Raw genomic sequence first — 20,132 nt, 5'->3', positions numbered from 1 at the left:
AGTGATTCTCCTGCCTCAGCCTCCCAAGTAGCTGGGATTATAGGTGTGCACCACCACACCCAGCTAATTTTTGTATTTTTAGTAGAGACGGGGTTTTGCCATGTTGGCCAGGCTGGTCTCAAACTCCTGACATCAGGTCATCTGCCCGCCTCAGCCTCTCAAAGTGTATTTCAGGTGTGAGCCACCGCACCCAGCCTGCTCATCATCTTTTAAACTTCTAACTCAACACTTGTTCATTTGGGCCAGTGTTTTTTAAACAATTTTGTCTTAGTAAAAGAACCTTTTCTTCTAATGAGAGATGCCATGGAACTCCCATAAGTAATAAACAAGTAAAATTTACCTTGGTTAAATCAGGAGGGCTGCCAACACTCCCCCCCACCCTGAGGCACTGCAGTGAAATTTTGGGGCTCCAAGGACCAGATGGAAAACCAGTCTTAGACCTTCATCACCGTTAGATTCCCCATGGTGGGCCATTACATGGAAATACTCCCTATTGCCCTACAATCCCCTATCCTTGTAACCCTTCTGACCCTGGGCAACTTCCATTCCCCTTCTCTGTTCCCAAGCTGTTGAAGAGAGTTAAGGAATTAGAAACTTGTATCAAATGGTTCAACTACAAACCATTATTGTCAAACTTTGGCTGAGCGGTCACCCTTGCTCAGCCATCCTTTTGTTCATCTTTTGTGAAGACTATTATCACCATCACACTTACCAGATGGCCAGCCAATGTAGAATTCAATTTCCCTCTTCACCATAAAATCTCTAACTGGCCGGGCACGGTGGCTCACACCTGTAATCCCAGCACTTTGGGAGGCTGAGGCAGGCAGCTCGCCTGAGGTCAGGAGTTTGAGACTGGCCTGACCAACATGGAAAAACCCCGTCTCTACTAAAAGTACAAAATTAACTGGGCAGGGAGGTACATGCCTGTAATCCCAGCTACTCGGGAGGCTGAGGCAGAATTGCTTGAACCCGGGAGGTGGAGGTTGCAGTGAGCCGAGATCACGCCATTGCACTCCAGCCTGGGCGACAGAGCAAAACTCTGCCTCAAAAAAAAAAAAAAAAAAAAAAAAAAAAAAAATTTTTATAACTTCTCTCTTCCTCTTTTACTCTTGTCTTTAAGGAGCTAATTCTGTCTCTACCAAGGCATTTCCAAGGTAATGTCTTTGTTTTTTTTTTTTTGTTTTGCTTTGGTCCCGCTTGGTTGCCCAGGCTGGAGTGCAGTGGTGTGATAACAGCTCATTTTGGCCTCGAGCTCCTCGGCTCAAGCGATCCTCTCACCTCAGCCTCCCGAGTAGCTAAGACAGGCGCACACCACCATGCCCAGCTAATTTTTAATTTTTTTGTAGTGAGACGGGGTCTCACTACATTGCCCAGGCTGATCTCAAACTCCTGCCTCAAATGATCCTCCTGCCTCAGCCTCCCAAAGTGCTGTGATTAAATGCACAAGCCACTATGCCAGACCAAAGGTAATGTCTTTACCACTCCACTTTTGTTATCAATCTAGTACCCCACACACATTCTTCCAGGCCTCACTCTATTTATTGATCATCCTCCTTGTCATTAGCAGCTAGTTTTCACTCTACTGGTGCCTTTCCCCTGTCTTAGAAACACTTTCCCTCAACTCATTTTTCTACCCTTTTAAATGATCGCTCTTCTCTTTATTTTTGAGACAGGGTCTCTACTGTCACCCAGGCTGGAGTACAGTGCTATGATCACAGCTTACTGCAGCCCCAATCTCTCGGGCTCAAGTCATCCTCCAACCTCAGTCTCCTGAGTGGCTGGGACTACAGGCGTGTACCACCACCCAGCTAATTTTTGTATTTCTTGTAGAGACAGGGTTTTGCCATGTTGCCCAGGCTGGTCTTGAACTCCTAGACTCAAACAATCTGCCCGCCTTGGCCTCCCAAAGTGTTGGGATTACAGGAATGAGCCACCACACCTGGCCTACTCTTCTCTTTTCCATGCTACAGTGGGAATGTTACTGAACTGGGAATTTGAACACCTGAGTTTAAATCCTAACCTAGCCACTTACTAGCTATGTAACTTTGGGCAATTCAATTCTCAGAGCGCTCGCCCCCCCTGCTTTTTTTTAATCTCTAAAATGGGGACAAGAATGTCTATTTCATGGGGTTGTTACGAGGATCAAATGGAAAAACACAAATCAAAGTGCTTTGTAAGCAGCAATACACTGTTAGCTGATAAAGAAATTGAGGCGGGGGGGGGTTGCTAAATGATGCCACATCTATTAAGTGGTAGAAATTGGATTAGTTACCCCAGGTCTGACTCCTAAGTCTAGGCTTTTTCTGCTACGGCATTTTGCTTCCATCTTTTTATGACCACTCTGTCTCTCCCAAAGACACCTCCAAGTACCTACTATGATCCAATTACTGGGTTGGGCACCAAGGGATGCAATTATATACAATGATATAATTAGGATACTGAGATACAATTAGTCAAGGTCTCTCACCTTGAGGAGTTTCAAGTCTAGAGACTGACAGAGAGTTATACTGTGATAAGTAACATGAACTAAATGCCATGGTATCTGGGAGGGAAGATAATTAGGGAAAGGCTTCAAAGAGGACATAACATTTGCTTTCTCTTTTCCAGGCTCCTGTAAGTACCTGTACCTTACTGAGTTTCTTTTTTGAGACGGGGTCTTGCTCTGTTGCCCAGGCTAGAGTGCAGTGGCACAATCTCGGCTCATTGCAACCTCCACCTCCCGGGTTCAAGTGATTCTCCTGCCGCAGCCTCCCGAGTAGCCGGGATTACAGGCGCCTGCCATCAGGCCCAGCTAATTTGTTTTTGTATTTTTAGTACAGATGGGGTTTCACCATCTTGGCCAGGCTGGTCTCGAACTCCTGACCTCGTGATCTACCCACCTCAGTCTCTCAATGTGCTGGGATTACAGGCGTGAGAGACCGCGCCCGGCTACCTTACTGAGTTTCTGATTGCTCTTTCCTTCCTCTTCCTTCTCCCTTAACTTGCCCCAAAGTTTTATCCTTGAGTTTTTTTCTGTCTACATGTTTTTCCTTGGCAAACTCATCTACACCAACCAAAGCAGAGGCCTCCTAAATCTTTCACATCAGTCACAAAACAGTCTCATAAACTTTACTTGCACATTTCAATCTGTCTATGGAAATGACTATCCAGTTGCCACTTTAGGACCTAAATTCAGTAAATCCAAAACTAGACTCATTACTTAGCCAGCGTTCACTTCTCTATTTCTCTCAAAAGGATGGAGTTGCTGTTACTCAACCAGACTCATACTCCTCAGATATGGGAAATAGAGGACATACATGAAGAAACAGGTTTTGAGAGAGAGGACATACCATTCAGGTGTTTTATGTAAGACGGCCTCAATATCTAAAGGCATGGGTTGGGCACTTCCAGAAAGTAAATAAGGATCTGAGTAATCTGTTTTCTAACCATGTAAACTCTTCTTGCAAAAGTAGTATCTCTGATAGCTATAACTTCATTTTTTATCACTCCTTCCTATTTGAAGTACTATCATAACATGCTAACTTGTATTTCTCCCTCTGCCTTTCTTTTTCACTATTTTATATACATATCACTTCTTTCTGCAGAGCTGCAACCATACTTCTCTTAGCTTCTGCCAAACCAGATTATTACATGGTCTTTGAACATACTTAAATATACCCTGGCTTTGGGATTTTGTTCATCTTGTTTCTTCTGCTTGTCAACAAGAAGTATTGCTTTAGTAACTTCTATATGCCAAGCTCTACGGCAGGCATAACACAGTGAACAAGAAATGGTTTGTGCCCTCATAGAGTATATACTGTAGTAGGGGAGAAAGACAAAACTCAGAAAGACACATGAAATGACTGCACATAAGTGCCAAGAAGGAAAGAAACATGAAGCAAAGAGAGAATAATACTTGTTAACTACTTAAAGAGACTGATCTGGAAAGGCCTGAGGAGTGACATTCAAGCTGAGACCTAGAGGATGAAGAATTAGCCATATGAAGAGCATTCCATGCAAAGAGAACTGCACACACAGAGATTCTAGAGAGGGACAGAGCTGGGTCTATTCAAAGAACTGAAAGACAGTCATTGTGGCTGGAGTCTAGTGAACGAGGGGAGAATGACACATGGTGAGACTGAAAAGAGGCAGGCAGCAGATCACACAAGGCCTTGGAGCTGATTTATCTATCTAGGGTGAGCAATGTTGGTAGCCTAGACTGAGGTATGATAGTGGAGATGGAGAGAAATAGAAGGATAGAAGATACCTCTTGTAGCTAGAATGGACAGGCCTTTGCTGATAGACTGGATGTGAAAATTCAGAAAAAGGGAGGAATTGAAGCTAAATCCTAGGTTTCTGGTTTAAAAACCTAAGTCAATGGTGGTACACTTACTGAGATGGCTGTGGAGGCACACTTGGGGGTAAAAGCCAAGGGTTCAAAGTATGACATGTCTGTGAAACACCCAGGAAGGAAGGGTGTTGCAAGTATGGGTCTGAAGGTCAGGAAGAGTCTGGGCTAGTGATATGAATGTGGGAGACATTAGTATAAAGTTAAGTGTTGATATCTGTCAGGCATTTAAGAAAAACATTCAAAGCAGGCAGGCCAAAGAAATGCAAATCAAAACAATAGATACTTTCTGTTTGCCCAATTGGATTATCTTTTTTTTTCTTTTTTCTTTTTCTTTTCTTTTTTTGAGATGGGGTCTCGCTGTTGTCAGACCAGGCTGGAGTGCAATGGTGCGATCTCAGCTTAACCTCCACCTCCTGGGTTCCAGCAATTCTCCTTCCTCAGCCTCCCAAGAAGCTGAGATTACAGCCATCCGCCACCACGCCTGGCTAATTTTTGTATTTTTAGTAGAGATGGGGTTTTGCCATGTTGGCCAGGCTGGTCTCGAACTTCTGACCTTAGGTGATCCACCCGCCTTGGCCTCCCAAAGTGCTGGGATTACAGGTGTGAGCCACCGCGTCCGGCCACGCAATTGGATTTTCTAAGTATTAACATCCAAGACAAATGCAGTGGAACATATTCTGAAACTCTGTTATTGTGGAAAGCAACACTTTTACCATATGTCAAGAGCCTCAAAATATTCAAACACTTTGACCCAGTCACTGGCTCCAGAAATCCACCCTAAGGAAACAGTGACAGATGCATTTAAAGATGTTTGTTTATAGCATTACTTAGAATAGCAAAAAACCAGTGTCTAAATATTTGATAATAACAGATTAAATAATTATGGTACAACTAGAGCATGGAACATTCAATATCATGGTTTCAAAAAACACGAGGAAATGCTCACGGTACGTTAGGTTAAAAAAACAGGATAGTTACAGCATTCCAAATTTATTAACTTAAATAACTATATATCTGAAAGGAAACACACCAGAAAGTTAACAATGATCATCATGAGTGCTAGGACTGAGGCTTATTTTTAATTTAAAAAATATTCTTCTGTTTTGCAAACTTTCTACAATGAGCACTATTACTTTTACACTCAAGAAAATCTTTTTTTTTTTTTTTTTTTGAGACAGGGTCTCACTCTGTCATCTAGGCTGGAATACAATGGTGTGATCACAGCTCACTGCAGCCTCAACCTCCAGGGGCTCAAGTGATCCTCCCAGCTCAGTTCAGCTTCTGGAGTAGCTGGGACTACAGGACTGTGCCACCACACCTAATTTTTTATTTTTATTTTTTGGTAGAGACAGAGTCTTACTTTGTTGCCTAGGCTGTTCTTGAACTCCTGGGCTCAAGTAATCCTCCCGCCTCGGCCTCCCAAAGTGTTGGGATTACAGGCATGAGCCACCATGCTCAGCCTAATTTCTATTTTTAATCATCCTGTAAGACTCGTCTCAAATACCATTTATGTTCTTTTTTTTTTTTTTTTTGAGACAGAGTCTCATTCCATTACCCAGGCTGGAGTGCAATAGCGCGATCTCGGCTCACTGCAGCCTCTGCCTCCCGGGCTCAGGCGATTCTGCTGCCTCAGCCTCCCGAGTACCTGGGATTACAGGAGTGCATCACCACTCCCAGCTAATTTTTTTTTTTTTTTTTTTTTTCCAGAGACGGGGGTTTCACCATGTTGACCAGACTGGTCTTGAACTCCTGACCTCAAATGATCCACCTGCCTCAGCCTCCCAAAGTGCTGGGATTACAGGCGTGAGCCACCGTGCCTGGTGTCAAATGCCATTATGTTCTGAAACCTTTTCTTCATCCCTCCAACCAGATGTGACCACTCCCTCGTCTTTCTCTTGCAGGTTTTTTTTTTTTTTTTGTATAATTATTTGGATACCAAACTCACTGTTTAAACTACCTACTACCTGCTGACAGGCTGCCCCCAACTACTTACAAAGGACAGGATGTTAAATTCCATTTCATATCAGTCTAGCCCATATCCTCAGTCACTCACTATCCCCTAACTTTATTATTCCTCATAGTCCTTACCAGCTGAAATTTCATTATTTACTAGCTTATTGTTTTTCTCTCGCACCAGAATAAAAGCTCCATAGCAGCACTGACTTTATCTGGTTCTCTAACACCTAGAACAGCTCCTGGCACACAGGAAGGAATTAATAAATATTTTTGAATAAATGAGTCATCTTCAGCTCTCTAGACCAAGCCTCTCCTCTGAGCTTCAGACTAACAGATACCTCTACTTATCTCCTAGGCACCTTAAACTCAACATGTTTCAATACTAAATTCATACTCTCACCTTCCCCCATCTTCTCTTTTTCCTCTTTCCCCATCGCAATAAATTTCACAGCCATCCACCTAAATCAGAAACATGGACATCTTTCCTTGCTGCTTCCTTCTATCCCACCTTCCACAACCAATTGATCACCAGGTTTCCTGTAGATTCAACCCTCCTAAATATGTTCCCCCATCCCTCTACCATTGCAATAGTAAACCCCAGTCACCTTTGTGACTTAACTGGGTCTAATCTTTTCCCTCATTGTTTCCTAACTGCTGTTAGAGTGTACTAGTTAAAATACAAATGTGATCATGCTACTATTTGAAAAGAAACAGCCAGGGCGCAGCAGCTCACACCTGTAATCCCAGCACTTTGGGAGGCCGAGGCGGACCAGCCTGGCCAACATGGCAAAACCCCAGCTCTACTAAAAATACAAAAATTAGCCGGGCGTGGTGGCAGGTGCCTGTAATCCCAGCTACTCGAGAGGCTGAGGCAGGAGAATTGCTTGAACCCAGGAGGTGGAGATTGCAGTGAGCCGAGATCACACCACTGCACTCCAGCTTGGGTGACAAGAGCAAAACTCTGTATCAAAAAAAAAAGAAAAAAGAAACAGAACTCTTCAGTGGATCTCAGTCACCAACCAGAGTAAGCTCTTTGGCATGTCCTATCTGATAGCAGCTGATATTTACAGAATACTCACCATGTGCCAGATATTGGGCTGTTTTATGTGCTTTTTCCCATTTGTGCTTATTAACCCTGAGGTAGGTACACGTGTGTCTCAACTTAGAACGGGGCTACATCCCAATAAATCCATCATAAATTGAAAATATGGGAAGTTGAAAACACATTTAATACAGCTTATTGAACATCATAGCTTAGCCTAGTTTACCTTCAACATGTTCAGAACACTTATATTAGCGTACAGTTGGGCAAAATCATCTAACACAAGGCCTATTTTATAATAAAGTGTTGAATAACTCATGTAATTTATTGATGTTCCCCTGAATGTGTATTGCTTCTGCACCAATATAAAGTCAAAAAATTCTAAGACAAGCCATCGCAAATCGGGGACCACCTGTACCATTATTATTTAGATTTCACATATGAGGAAAGCTGAGGCTCAGTTAGGTTAAATAACTTCTCCAAAGTCCAACAAATTATAAGTAAAGCTGGGTCTCAAACCCAGGTCTCTCACTCTACGACCCATACTCTTAGCCGCAAATAATAATAGTTGACTTTGAGTGTTTACTGTGTCAAACATTGTGCTAACTGCTTTATATATATATTTGTCTTTTAATCCTCAAAAACCACTTTATAAGGAAGGACCTATTATCTGAATTTTGCAGCTGGGGAAATTCAGGTACTGAAAGATTAAATAATTTGCCAAAAATCAGTGACTAATCACAGCGGTCGAGCTGGGATTCAAACACCTTATCAAGTTCTCAGCAACAAGTTTCTCTTCACGTTCCTCACATCCCAGGCTCTCCTTGATGTGGACCCTACAACATTCTTCAGTATCATTCCTTCCCCCTTACCACCACCCTCTTTGTGTTCTACCATCACCTAATTGCCTATAGCTGTTGTTTTCGTCCTACACATCTCCACCCATCACTGTTTCTTTAATGCCTCTATGGCTTTACTAAGGCTATTACATACTCTGCTGGCTAATGCCCTCCTCTCCTCTTCCTCTGGATATTCCTATTTACCCTTAAAGAACTCAGCACAGAAGTCACCTCTTCCAGGGAGCTTTCTCCTCTCTCCTGCTCCCTTTGGTTAGGTGCCCCTCCCGTCTGCTCTCATAGTACCTTGTACAACCCTCCATAACATCAGTTTATATTGATATTCTGTTTCTATGCCCGTTTTCCTCACCAGATTGTATGCTCCTCCAAGGCACGGACAACTCATACTCACACAAACACCTATATACTTTGTATCCCCAGTGCCTAGCATAGTTCCTAGACAGCATGACCACCCATTAAATGTTGTTTAAAAAACAAACAACAAAAAAACCTAAGAAAGTAAGCAACTTTTCCAAGATCACACGATGAAGCTGTGCCAGGACTAAGATGAGTTCAGGATGTTACACATCTACTCCAGCAGTCTGAACAGAGCTCCTCAATCAGTGGACCATAAAATGGCCTAGCTTTGTCTTCCAGAGACATCTACCCCACTGTACCATGTGAACATTGCTATGATGTGATGTGGAAAAGGTTGGGAGACACTCTGCTAAACTACATTGCTGCTGTTGGCAACCATAAGGTCGTCGGGGTCTGACAGGTAAGTATAATCATCTCAACAAAAGCAGAGGCTTCTTGAAAAACTCAGGAAAGTTTGCTCTCCCCAGGGCCTATGCTCAATAAGAACCAAGAAAGTGACACACACCATTCTGGCCCCCCACCAACCGCCAAGAAAGCATGCCCCCGAAAAGCACTGCCATTGGGCAGCCCTCATATTATAGCTATTGACCCACCTCTCTATTTTAGCCTGTCTTTGAGATGCCATAGCAACGAGGCTAGGATAAGCCATGGAAGAATTGGCAGTGTGATTTTCAGCTGAGTTGTTCTTGGTTTTGGGCAGCTCAAACTCTGCCACATGATAGCAATGGCACTGAGTTAAGTAGTTCATAAAGTGTTCTCGAGCCCGCTGCAAATGATCTAGACGCTTGCTGGGGTTGACTTGTTTCATGGTGAGGGCTCCTTGAAACGCTGGCACCAACAGGTACTTCAGGTCGGTGGAAGCAATCTCTTCCAAATCTTCATTTCGGCTGGAAGAGCAAAAAGGAGGCAGTGAAGCCTGGCTAGGCATTCAAATTGTGGCCTTGGCTCCTGGGGGACGGAGTGGGAGGCTGGGCTGGGAGTGGAGCAGAGGGAGGAGGCACGGGTAACAGCGCCCAGTTTCACTCAATGAAAGTGGCTGAGCGCTCACATCCAGTGCCTTGCAATCAGCAGACACTAGGGAGCAGAGTCGTGGGATATCAACCATCTGGGAAGAGAGGTGGGGAATGTAAACAATGTACACAAGATCGCAGTGGTAAGTAGGAACGAAAGGTTCTCACTACTAAAGGTCCCCTCCACTCAGACGCAATGGCTCCACCCTTGGTAACCATTATTACCTTCGTTCTCAGCCATTATTACTATCTTCCCCCCTACCTGAACAAGTCGAGCTGCGATAACATTTCGGCAGCCTTCTCAAGGAGGTCCAGGCCCTTGAACACCTTCTCCTGGACTATCCGGGAACCGGCAGGTTCAGTCGCTACTTCTACTTCGTCCAGTAACTGTTTGCCCGTTTCGAACAGCTCGGGGAGCCGCGGCAGCAGTAACTCGTCCTCAGCAGCCATCTTGGGGAGAGAGGAACCCGGAAGATCTCTTTCCCGGGGTCAAAGGCAACCTTGATAAAGAAGAACTGGGCGACCGCGGACAAAACCGGAAGAGGCAGCTCATTGGTCCAGTAGCCTCACTGTTACCAAAGCATCAAAGGACTTCCGGGAGCCGCCGTTCGCCGGCCCTGGCAACCGTTTCCATAGACTCATTTTATGAGGCAGCCTATTACAAGTCGTAGGCATCTGTTAAAAACAAACAAACAAACGAAACCCTAGGCGCTGTTTTACCATGAGCTCCTCGTCGCTGACACGGGGCTGAGAAGTTCTGTGGGCTCTGAAGCCCGGGTGTGGCGAGGCTGAATTCGGAGGGCCAGGAGTGCGGACGAGCGAGTGCGCTTTAGGAGCCGGTCAGGCGCGCCTCTTACCTCGCGAGTAGCTCCCTCGATTGAGGAGTCCAGGGACTCCAGCCGCCGCACCACTCCCACGGTTTGAAGATCCCGTCGCTTGAGCGCGAAGTGCAAGTAGCGCCCCCCTGCGGCTTCCGTCCACCCACCAGCTGGAGCTCCGGGTTCCTCCCGGCCAATCCTCTCCCGTCCTCTTCCCCCTTCACACCACACATGCCTACGATCCGGGGTCCAGTGGAGCCCCCCTCAGCAAGATTGGTAACCTGCAACTTCGGTCACCGCACAGCCGGCTTCCCTTCGTGCACTTAGTTCCTATGTCAAATGTTATTTCTGTGCAACCTTCCTTGTCTCCCCACCGCCTTCCATCCTGTGCCCTTCAGCCACCAAGTCTGGGTTTCTTCTCTGCATCTCTATCATGGCACCTACCACACTGTATAATTGCTAGTGACTTACAAATGTCTCTTATCGCAATGAATTTGACTCATCTTTGCACCACTCTGGCTAGCCTGAGTACTCAGTATCAGTCATTATCTGAATTAAAAAAAAAAAGTGATCAGTTTGGAAAGCAGCCCAGTTATGCAGAACTGCATTGTTCAGTAGGTAGTTACTAGCTGCTTGTGGCTACTAAGCACCTGAAAGTGGCTATTTGGAATCGAGGTGTGTTGCAAGTGTAAAAAAACCCCAGATTTCAAAGACATTAAAAAAAAAAAAGAATGAAAAATGTCAATACTTTTTACAGGGACTACATGTTGAAATGATAGTCTTTTGGATATATTGGATTAAATATATTATTAGAATTAATTGTACTTGTTTATTTTCACTTTGTAAATGTGCCTGCCAGATAATTTAAAACTATATTTGTAGCTCCCGTTATATTTCTACTGGACAGAACTGATGAAAAATATAATTTCAGGACTTCAAAGAAGGGACATCATTGTTTTGAACAAAGCAGTATAAATACATACTGATTACCTTAGGACGCAGCCTGAATTGTCCTAGGAGATTTAAGTAGCAGGCACACTGTCTAACCCTGAATATAAACTTTTAAACTAGTATTTTAAACTACATATAGTTGAGAAGAGAAAAGCTTCATTAAAAAACAACTAGAGGGCAATATAGGACAGTATAAAATAGGTGATACGTTGTACTGCACAGGCTGTTGGAAAACCAAGAAAGGGCAAGTCTTGGTTCTATGCTAGGAGTAGTTCAGAAGGCTTCTTAGACATGACATGCAGTCACATAGAAGAATGTCAAAGTTTAAAGGGAACCCCCAAAATCGGAGGAAAAACTTGAGACCAGAAAGGTTAAGGGACTTGCCCAGCCAGTTTGTGACAAAGTCAGTGACTTCTGAGTTCAGTTGTTTCTACTCCATTAGCCTTCAGTTGGGTAGGATTTAGAAAGATGAAGACCTTTAATGTGGGACAGATTGAAGCCCCAAACTAGAACAGTGCTTCCTAAGAGGGAGAGGAGACTGTGGCACACATGCAGGTTGAAAAAGCTTCCCAGGTGATTCTAATAAACCTTCCCTTGCAACCCCTGCTTTATAAACTAAGAAGGAAGTGAGACTTTGGCGAATTACCTATTTGGTTTATCTGGCACCTCTAGTAACTCTAGTAAACTGACCTTTCAGGGTCAGGCTCAGCAGGGAATATAAAGAAGAAAAAGATAGTATTTGTGGAGGAAACTTAGAAATGTAGTAATTGTGAGAGTAAAGATAATTTGCTTCTCTGCATTTGCTTGGATTAAAACATGCCTTTACTGTTACTTAAGAGGAAAAAAATATGCAGAATCTTAATTTGGTCTTAAGCTTTGTAAGCCATTTTTTCTATGGCTTTCAAAATTAGTCTTTTTTTTTTTTTTTTTTTTTTTTGAGACAGGGTCTCTCTCTGCCACCCAGGCTGGAGTGCTGGAGTGCAATGGCACGATCTCGGGTCATTGCAAACTCTGCCTCCTGGACTCAAGTGATCCTCTCCCCTCAAGCCCCCCAAGTAGCTGGGATTACAGGTGCAAGCCCCCACTCCTGGCTAATTTTTGTATTTTTTTGTAGAGGCGGGGTTTCACCATGTTGCCCAGGCTGGTCTCAAACTCCTGAGGTCAAGCGATCCACCCGCTTCACTGTCCCAAAGTGTTGGGATTACAGACGTGATTCACTGTGCCCAACCAAAATGACAGTCTTTATGGGGGATGCCAATTACTTTTAGAGTACCTGTTATAATATTAGAATTGTCATTTTAAGCATAGCATTTCATCTTATTTTGAAAGAATACCAAGATTAAAAAGTGGTTAGAAGAAAAGGAATAATGGCCGGGCGTGGTGGCTCCTGCCTGTAATCCCAGCACTTTGGGAGGCCGAGGTGGGCAACTCACCTGAGGTCAGGAGTTCGAGACCAGCCTAGCCAACATGGTGAAACACCGTCTCTACTAAGCATACAAAAGTTAGCTGGGCTTGGTGGCACTGGCCTGTAATCCCAGCTACTCAGGAGGCTGAGACAGGAGAATCGCTTGAACCCGGGAGGCGGAGGCTGCAGTGAGCCGAGATCGCACCACTGCACTCCAGCCTGGGCGACAGAGTGAGACTCTGTCTCAAAAAAAAAAAAAAAAAAAAAAAAAAAAGAAAAAGAAAAAAAGGAATAATAAAAACGAGTCATTTGCTGTGTTTTGTGTGTAAACACTTTATCACATTAAACTCCTATTGTGCATGGGAGATTTTTTAACATCCTAGTTTAGGGCACTTAGCAATCATGAAAGTATAATGGTACTTAAACTTTTTGTAGTAGCATAATTCTTTTTCCAAAACAAGTTTTAAAGAACCTACAATTTCTAAAAGGACTGATGTATTTGAAGAGGATACAAAGAAGTCTGCCAACTCAGCCACTGGCCCATCTTCCTCAACCTGCTCAGTGAGTGGCACTCCAGGTGAGGGACTCCAGGGCTCTAAGTAACACAATATGAAAAGCACTAATCTGGCCAGGTGCGGTGGCTCACGCCTGCAATCCCAGCACTTTGGGAGGCTGAGGTGGGAGGATCCCTTTAGCCCAACTCTGTTACTGAATAGCTGTGTGACTTTGGAGAAATTCCTTCCTTTACTCTTTCCATATGTGCTGTGTGCTACCTGAATGCTAGGCATTGAGAATTCGAACACCACCCAAGGTTTAAGCTCTTAAGGGGTCCATAGTTCCATGGAAAAGACAGGTAAACAAATAATCAAATAGTAATTTGATAAATATTTTGATAAAGGTGTGTTCAAGGTGTTAGAAGAATGGAGAGAATAACTTTGGCCCGGAGGGGCATTCTGTTAAGGTCAAACTCAATAATATGACTTCAAGATCCTTTCCGATCTGCCTGCTGACATCCTTTTCATTTTGTTCCTTCATGGATCCTAAGCTGAACCTTTAGCCAACTCTCCTAGTTCTCCAAACCTATCATGTTCTCTTAGGCCTTCATGCATTCACATAGGTGGTACCTTCTGCCTGGAATGTCATCTTCCTTGTCTGTGCCTGGCAAATTTCTATTCATTACTCATAACTTGGCTCAAAGATCACTTCCTCTGGGAAGCACTTCCTGGTTTTCCCCCGTAGGCGAGGCTGCCTCCTTCTTAGCTCTTACAGCATTTGATTCATCCCCCTGTGATAGTACTGTACTGTGGTTATCTTTATCCACACCTGTCTCTCACTAAACTGAGCGCTCTTCGAGGCCAGGCAGAGTGTCTTACTCATCTTTGTTCACTCTAGCACAGAACCTGCCACCCATTAGGTAGGAGAGACTCAATGTTAAATGAATAACTTTGTATCATAGTAATACCCAACCTTCTCTGAGTGCTCACATCCTGCCAAGTGACTATGCTAAGTACTTTACATGTGAAGGAGTTCAGGAGATGCCACCCCAAAATATGCCACTTTGGTATGCTGATTATTTGAACCAAGGGCACTTGGGAAACAGTGGATACAGGCAGAGGCTGTCTCTGAGATCCCCTTATCTGCCTAAAGCTGTCTCCTCCAAAAGGAACGTAATTGTCATGAATACCCTCTCTGGGAATCTTCCCAACCAGGGAAGATTAACTTGGATCACAGGAGAGGAGATCGGAGGCTGACAGCACACCCAGACAATCACCTATTCTTCTGAGGGCTGCTTTGAGACAACTTTTATTACCTGAAAGACTTTTTATCTGCATAACAAGACAACCTCTGTTACCACACATTTCCTTCCCTTGCTCTCCCATAACTCTTGTATTGCCACCAGCCCCCAGGAAGCCCCAAGCCCCTATTCCTTTCTGTAGTTCAGGATGCTGTTTAAGCTTCAATTGAAACAATCCCTATAAACTTCATAAAATTAATCAGGGAAGAAGGGAGGGAGAGAGAAAAAATAAACCAAGCTCGCAGCAAATTCAGCATGAATCATGAGGTCAGCTTGCCCTCTGACTCGCTTCCTTCCTCATAGTTTGCTGCCTACTGCTTCAAAATCATGTAGACCCTGTTACAAGATTATAGTTCCCCTTAATTGTTCTATATCTCATTGCCTATTCTTCTGTAAGCAGCCACATGGCACTTTTTATTGTAGCCATCCTCATCCAAATACCCTGAAGTTTTATAGGTGCAGTTGTCCTAAAAATTGCCCGTGGACTCACATCATCTATACTGTTTTGCCTTGCAAACTCAAATTATGAACGAATCCATAGTTGAACAATACTATTAGCCTGATGATAGCAGCAGGAGGCAGACAAATCCCTAGGCAGACAGGGGCGGGTCCTCTGTGAAACCTGACCTTCAAACCAAAGACAGTTTAAAGTCTGAAAACCAAGCTACAAGTCTCAATAAATCCACAGACCGGATTGAGAACCTCTCTTCCTGTTTGGCGTGCTTTCCTCTGATTGATCCCCACCCTTCACCTATTTTACACATACCTACCCTTCCCTAATTGGTTTTTTACACTGTTGTGCCCATCTTTGAGTGGTGTCTTTTTTTAGCCTTTTTTGCACACTCATAAACTAATCAGCACACGCTTCCCCATTCTGAGTCCATAAAAGCCCTGGACTCATTCACACTTTGGGACTACCTGCCTTCAGGTTGTGGGGAGCCTACCTGACTTTGGGTAAAAGGGCTGCCCAACTTGGGTCCCCTCTCCACTGAGAGCTGTTTCATCACTCAGTTTGCCTTGCTCACCCACTGGCTGACAGCATAACCTCATTCTTCTTGGATGTGGGACAAGAACTTGGGACACCCGAATGGTGTGTGTGAACAGAACTGTAACCCTGTAGCACTCCCCTCCGGCTTGCTGAGCAAGCAGGAGAGGGAGCTGCTGGGCACCACATGCCCCCCTTTGTCAGGCTGTGGACAGTGGGATTGAAAGAGCTGTTAGCATGCTGCAACACCCTCTTTGGGGCTTCAAGGTCACTGGCATCCCTGTTCAGGCACTACCACAGTCCCCTCATCCAGACGCCTGCACCCAAGGTGGAAGTAGGTCGTGGCACACTTGGCCCAGCTGAGGGCTGAGCATGGATCCCATAGTGAGTGGGGGATCTGGGCCGGAGCACAAGCCAAGTGCAACCCACTGGGCTGAGTGAGCAGGGTACCTCCTGTGGAGAGCCCAGGGTTGAGTGAGGCCCAGGCAGGGGCATTGCCGGCCACAGAGGTCTCCAGTGGGCCAAGCAGCACTGAGGTCTCCAAACACTCCCCTAATAGGGATGTGATAGCTTTTAGCTAGTCTTACTAATCTCGCTTTCCCCACAACCATCAACCAAATTGGAGAATTTTTTGTAACTATAGCTTCATTCTCCTGATGTAACTTCAGTATGTGTTAATAGGACTTAACATGTCAATTACAGGCCTCTATTCACTATATATATATATATATAAATTATAATACAATGAGGGATATTTACCTTTTACATTAATAGCATTAAACCTTCCTTTACATGAGAAAACACCTTGACGTCCATACATCTTTTACCATTCCTCTTCCTGTCACTGAACCCCAAAATTATTTTGGGCTTCATATATTGTAAATACAGTCGAACCAAAACATTAGATTGCGAGTCTAATAATAGAAGCCTCCAACTTCTTATTTACCAAGAAAGCATGCAAGAACTGCTAATTCATGCCCCCATATCTAACAATAAGGCTCAACTTTTAAAGGATAGAAGCTATTCATTGGCCTTAGGTGCCAAAAAGATTGGTGCAACTCCAAATAAGAGTAATACACGTATATTCTCCTCCTTTAACTTTTCCAATTATTATTACTTCAACTAATATTTACAAAAGTAACTCCTACCTCACCTACATAAAAACCTCCACCACATGAGCCCTTCATTACCAGTCTCATTCCAACTACTACATTTATTTACCTACTTCAGGAAACCATCACCTCAAACTGACACTGAAAGACCACCCAAACCCTAAAACTCTCACTTAGCTTTAAACTAGATTATTTTTCGATAGTATTTATACCAGTAGCACTCTTCATCACATGGTCGATTATAGAATTTAAATATGATGGCCTGGCACAGTGGCTCGCGTCTATAATCCCAGCACTTTGGGAGGCTGAGGTGGGAGGACCACCTGAGGTAAGGAGTTTGAGACCAGCCTGGCCAACATGCTGAAAATACGAAAATTAGCCAGGCATAGTGGTGTGTACCTGTAGTCCCAGCTACTCAGGAGGCTGAGGCAGGAGAATCGCTTGAACCCAGGAGGTGGAGGTTGCAGTGAGTCAAGATCATGCCACTGCACTCCAGCCTGGGCGACAGAGTGAGACTCCATCTCAAAATAAATAAATAAATATTATATATACACTCAGGCCCTAATATCAGTCATTCTTCAAATATTACTCACATTTCTCATCACCATACTAATTCTAGTCACTACCAACCTTTTGTTGGATGAGAGGGAGCAAGTACTGTATCTTTACTACTAATCAGCTGATGATATGGCTGAACAGATGCTAACACTGCAGCTGTATAAGAAATTCTACATAATTGCATTGGAGACATTGGCTTCACCTTAGCAATAGCATGGTTCCTGTCATTCTCTAATACATGAGAATTTCAACAGATATTTATTCTTAACCCCAACCCCAATATCCTACTAATTGGGCTCCTAGTAGCAGCAACTGGCAAATCAGTTCCATTTGGACTTCATCCTTGACTTCCATCAGCCGTGGAAGGCCCAACTCCCATTTCTGCCCTCCTTCATTCTAGCACAATAGTAGTAGCAGGTATCTGCCTACTAATTTGCTTTTACCCCTTAATACAAAATAATATAATCGTTCAGGCACTTACACTATGCTTAGGTGCCATCACCACTTTATTCACAGCAATCTGAGCTCTAACACAAAATGATATCAAAAAAATTGTAGCATTTTCTACCTCAAGTCAACTAGGTCTCAATAGGTACAACTGTCGTTAATCAACTTCACCTAACATTTCTTCATATCTATACTCACACTTTCTTCAAAGCCATAGTGTATATGCTCTGGATCTATTATTCATAAACTAAATAATGAACAAGACATCTTCACTTCGTCCTCACTTATCATTGGCAGCCTCGCAGGTATATGTTGCCTTACAGGCTTCTACTCCAACGATCTCATCATTTAAACCACAAGCACATCATATACTAATGGCTGAGCCCTGTTAATTACACTCATCACCACCTCCCTAAAGGCTGTATACAGTACCCAAATTATTTTCTTCACACTGCTAGGACAGCCTTGCTTTATAACCTTAGTTGTCATCAACAAAAATAACTCAGGCCAGGTGCAGTGGCTCACACCTGTAATCTTGGCACTCTGGGAGGCTGAGGTGGGTGGATCACTTGAGGCCAGGAGTTCGAGACCAGCCTGGCCAACATGGTGAAACCCCACCTCTACTAAATTTACAAAAAATCGGCCGGGCATGGTGGTACTCGCCTGTAATCACAGCTACTTGGGAGGCTGAGACAGCAAAATTGCTTGAACCCAAGAGGCAGGGGTTGCAGTGAACCAAGATCGTGCCACTGCACTCCAGCCTGGGCGACAGAGTGAGACTGCATCTCAAAAACAAACAAACAAACAAAAAACAAAAAGTAACCCTCTTCTAATAAACTAAATTAAATGTCTAGCAATTGGTAGTATTTTTGCTGGATTTTTCATCTCCAACAATATTACTCCTACACCTATTCCCCAAATAACTCTGCCCCTCTTCCTAAAACTTACAGCCCTTGGCATAACTATTATTCTAGGATTTTCAGTAGCAATAGAACTTAATGTGAGCCAGGTGAGGTGGCTCACACCTGTAATCCCAGCACTTTGGGAGGCGAAGGCAGGTGGATCACCTGAGGTCAGAAGTTCGAGACGATCCTGGCCAACATGGCAAAACCCCATCTCTACTAAAAATACAAAAAAGTAGCCAGGCGTGGTGGCTCAGGCCTGTAATCCCAGCTACTCGGGAGGCTGAGGCAGGAGAATGGCTTAAATTTGGGAGGTGGAGGTTGCAGTGACCCGAGATCATGCCACTGCACTCCAGCCTGTTAATGAAAGCAAAACTTTGTCTGAAAGAAAAAAAAAAGAACTAATTTCCTGACTAACAATCTATGACTAACAATCTTAAAATTCCCTCACACACATATAAATTCTCCTACGATAAACTGGGGTTCTTCCCAATTACAATACAACACATAACACCATACTCAAACCTCACTGCAAGCCAAAATATAGCATTCCTTCTATGATACTTAATTCAAATAGAAAAAGCAACACCAGACCGAGCGTGGTGGCTCATGCCTATAATCCCAGCACTTTGGGAGGCCAAGGCAGGTGGATCACTTGAGGTCGGGAGTTCGAGACCAGCCTGACCAACATGGAGAAGCCCCATCTCTGCTAAAAATACAAAATTAGCTGGGCGTGGTGGCACATGCCTGTAATCCCAGCTACTCGGGAGGCTGAGGCAGGAGAATTGCTTGAACCCGGGAGGCGGAGGTTGCAGTAAGCCAAGATTGTGCCATTACACTCCAGCCTGGGCAACAAGAGTGAAACTCCGTCTCAAGAAAAAAAGACAAAAAAAAAAAAAAAAAAAAAAAAAGAAAAGAAAAAGCAACACCAAAAAATATAGCCCAGCTCTAAAAACGAACCTCAATCACTGTATCCAGTCAAAAAGGCCTAACCAAACTCTATTTTCTCTCCTTTCTTATCCCAGTATTTCTAATCTTATTCTTAATCATATAACCTGGTTTCCCCAAGTAATCTCAATCACAATAAAAATGCTGACAAAGAGAAACCAGAAACCACCATTAATCAACTACCATAACTGTACAATGCAGCAGTACCTACAGAATCTTCACAAAGCCCTACTTCTTCACCCTTAAAAACCACCCAATTTTCCATATTTTAATAATCAGTAATAATTTCTACCTCATCATAATGCACTATTCACATAACCATAAATAATTCTAACAATAACCCCAACAACAGGGCACCTCATAACAACACTTGAGCCCCAAGCTTCAGAGTACTCCTCAGTAGCCATTGCTGTAGCACATTTGAAAACCACTATCATTCACCCCAAGTAAATTAAAAAAAAATTAACCCCAGTAAAGCACCACCAAAATTTAACACAATACCACAACCTACTCGTCTACTAATGATCAACCCTAAACCTCCATAAATAGGTGAAGGCTTTGAAGAAAAACCCACAAAGCCCACAACAAAAATTGTACTTAATAAAAACACAGTCTGACAGAGCAGGAGCATCGCCATTTTGGACAAGTCCCTCATTCTA

At 43.7% G+C, this 20,132-nt stretch overlaps 1 protein-coding gene and 1 long non-coding RNA gene across 3 annotated transcripts in view; both read right to left on the bottom strand.

Annotated features, from left to right (window-relative positions):
* The window catches only part of IGBP1 (immunoglobulin binding protein 1), a 32,242-nt gene extending 22,227 nt beyond the window's left edge, over positions 1 to 10,015 (bottom strand). Inside the window, exons 1-2 of one of the 2 annotated variants that reach the window (XM_005593846.4) lie at positions 9,815 to 10,015; positions 9,136 to 9,429 (exon numbers count right to left, since the gene is read on the bottom strand). In XM_005593846.4, the coding sequence (XP_005593903.1) occupies positions 9,136 to 9,429; positions 9,815 to 10,002 (482 nt within the window). In that variant the 5' untranslated portion in view covers positions 10,003 to 10,015. The remainder of the gene's footprint in view (positions 1 to 9,135; positions 9,430 to 9,814) is intronic. The other variant, XM_045384484.2, reaches the window with a different exon arrangement.
* A 148-nt stretch (positions 10,016 to 10,163) lies between these two features.
* Positions 10,164 to 20,132, bottom strand: part of LOC141409411 (uncharacterized) — a 47,504-nt gene continuing 37,535 nt past the window's right edge. The window contains exon 2 of the long non-coding RNA XR_012429972.1: positions 10,164 to 10,227. This is a non-coding gene — a long non-coding RNA (uncharacterized lncRNA). The remainder of the gene's footprint in view (positions 10,228 to 20,132) is intronic.

The sequence above is a fragment of the Macaca fascicularis genome, chromosome X (genome assembly GCF_037993035.2).
Source record: "Macaca fascicularis isolate 582-1 chromosome X, T2T-MFA8v1.1".
Lineage (NCBI taxonomy): Eukaryota > Metazoa > Chordata > Mammalia > Primates > Cercopithecidae > Macaca > Macaca fascicularis.
This window is presented reverse-complemented; position numbering and strand designations above follow the sequence as displayed.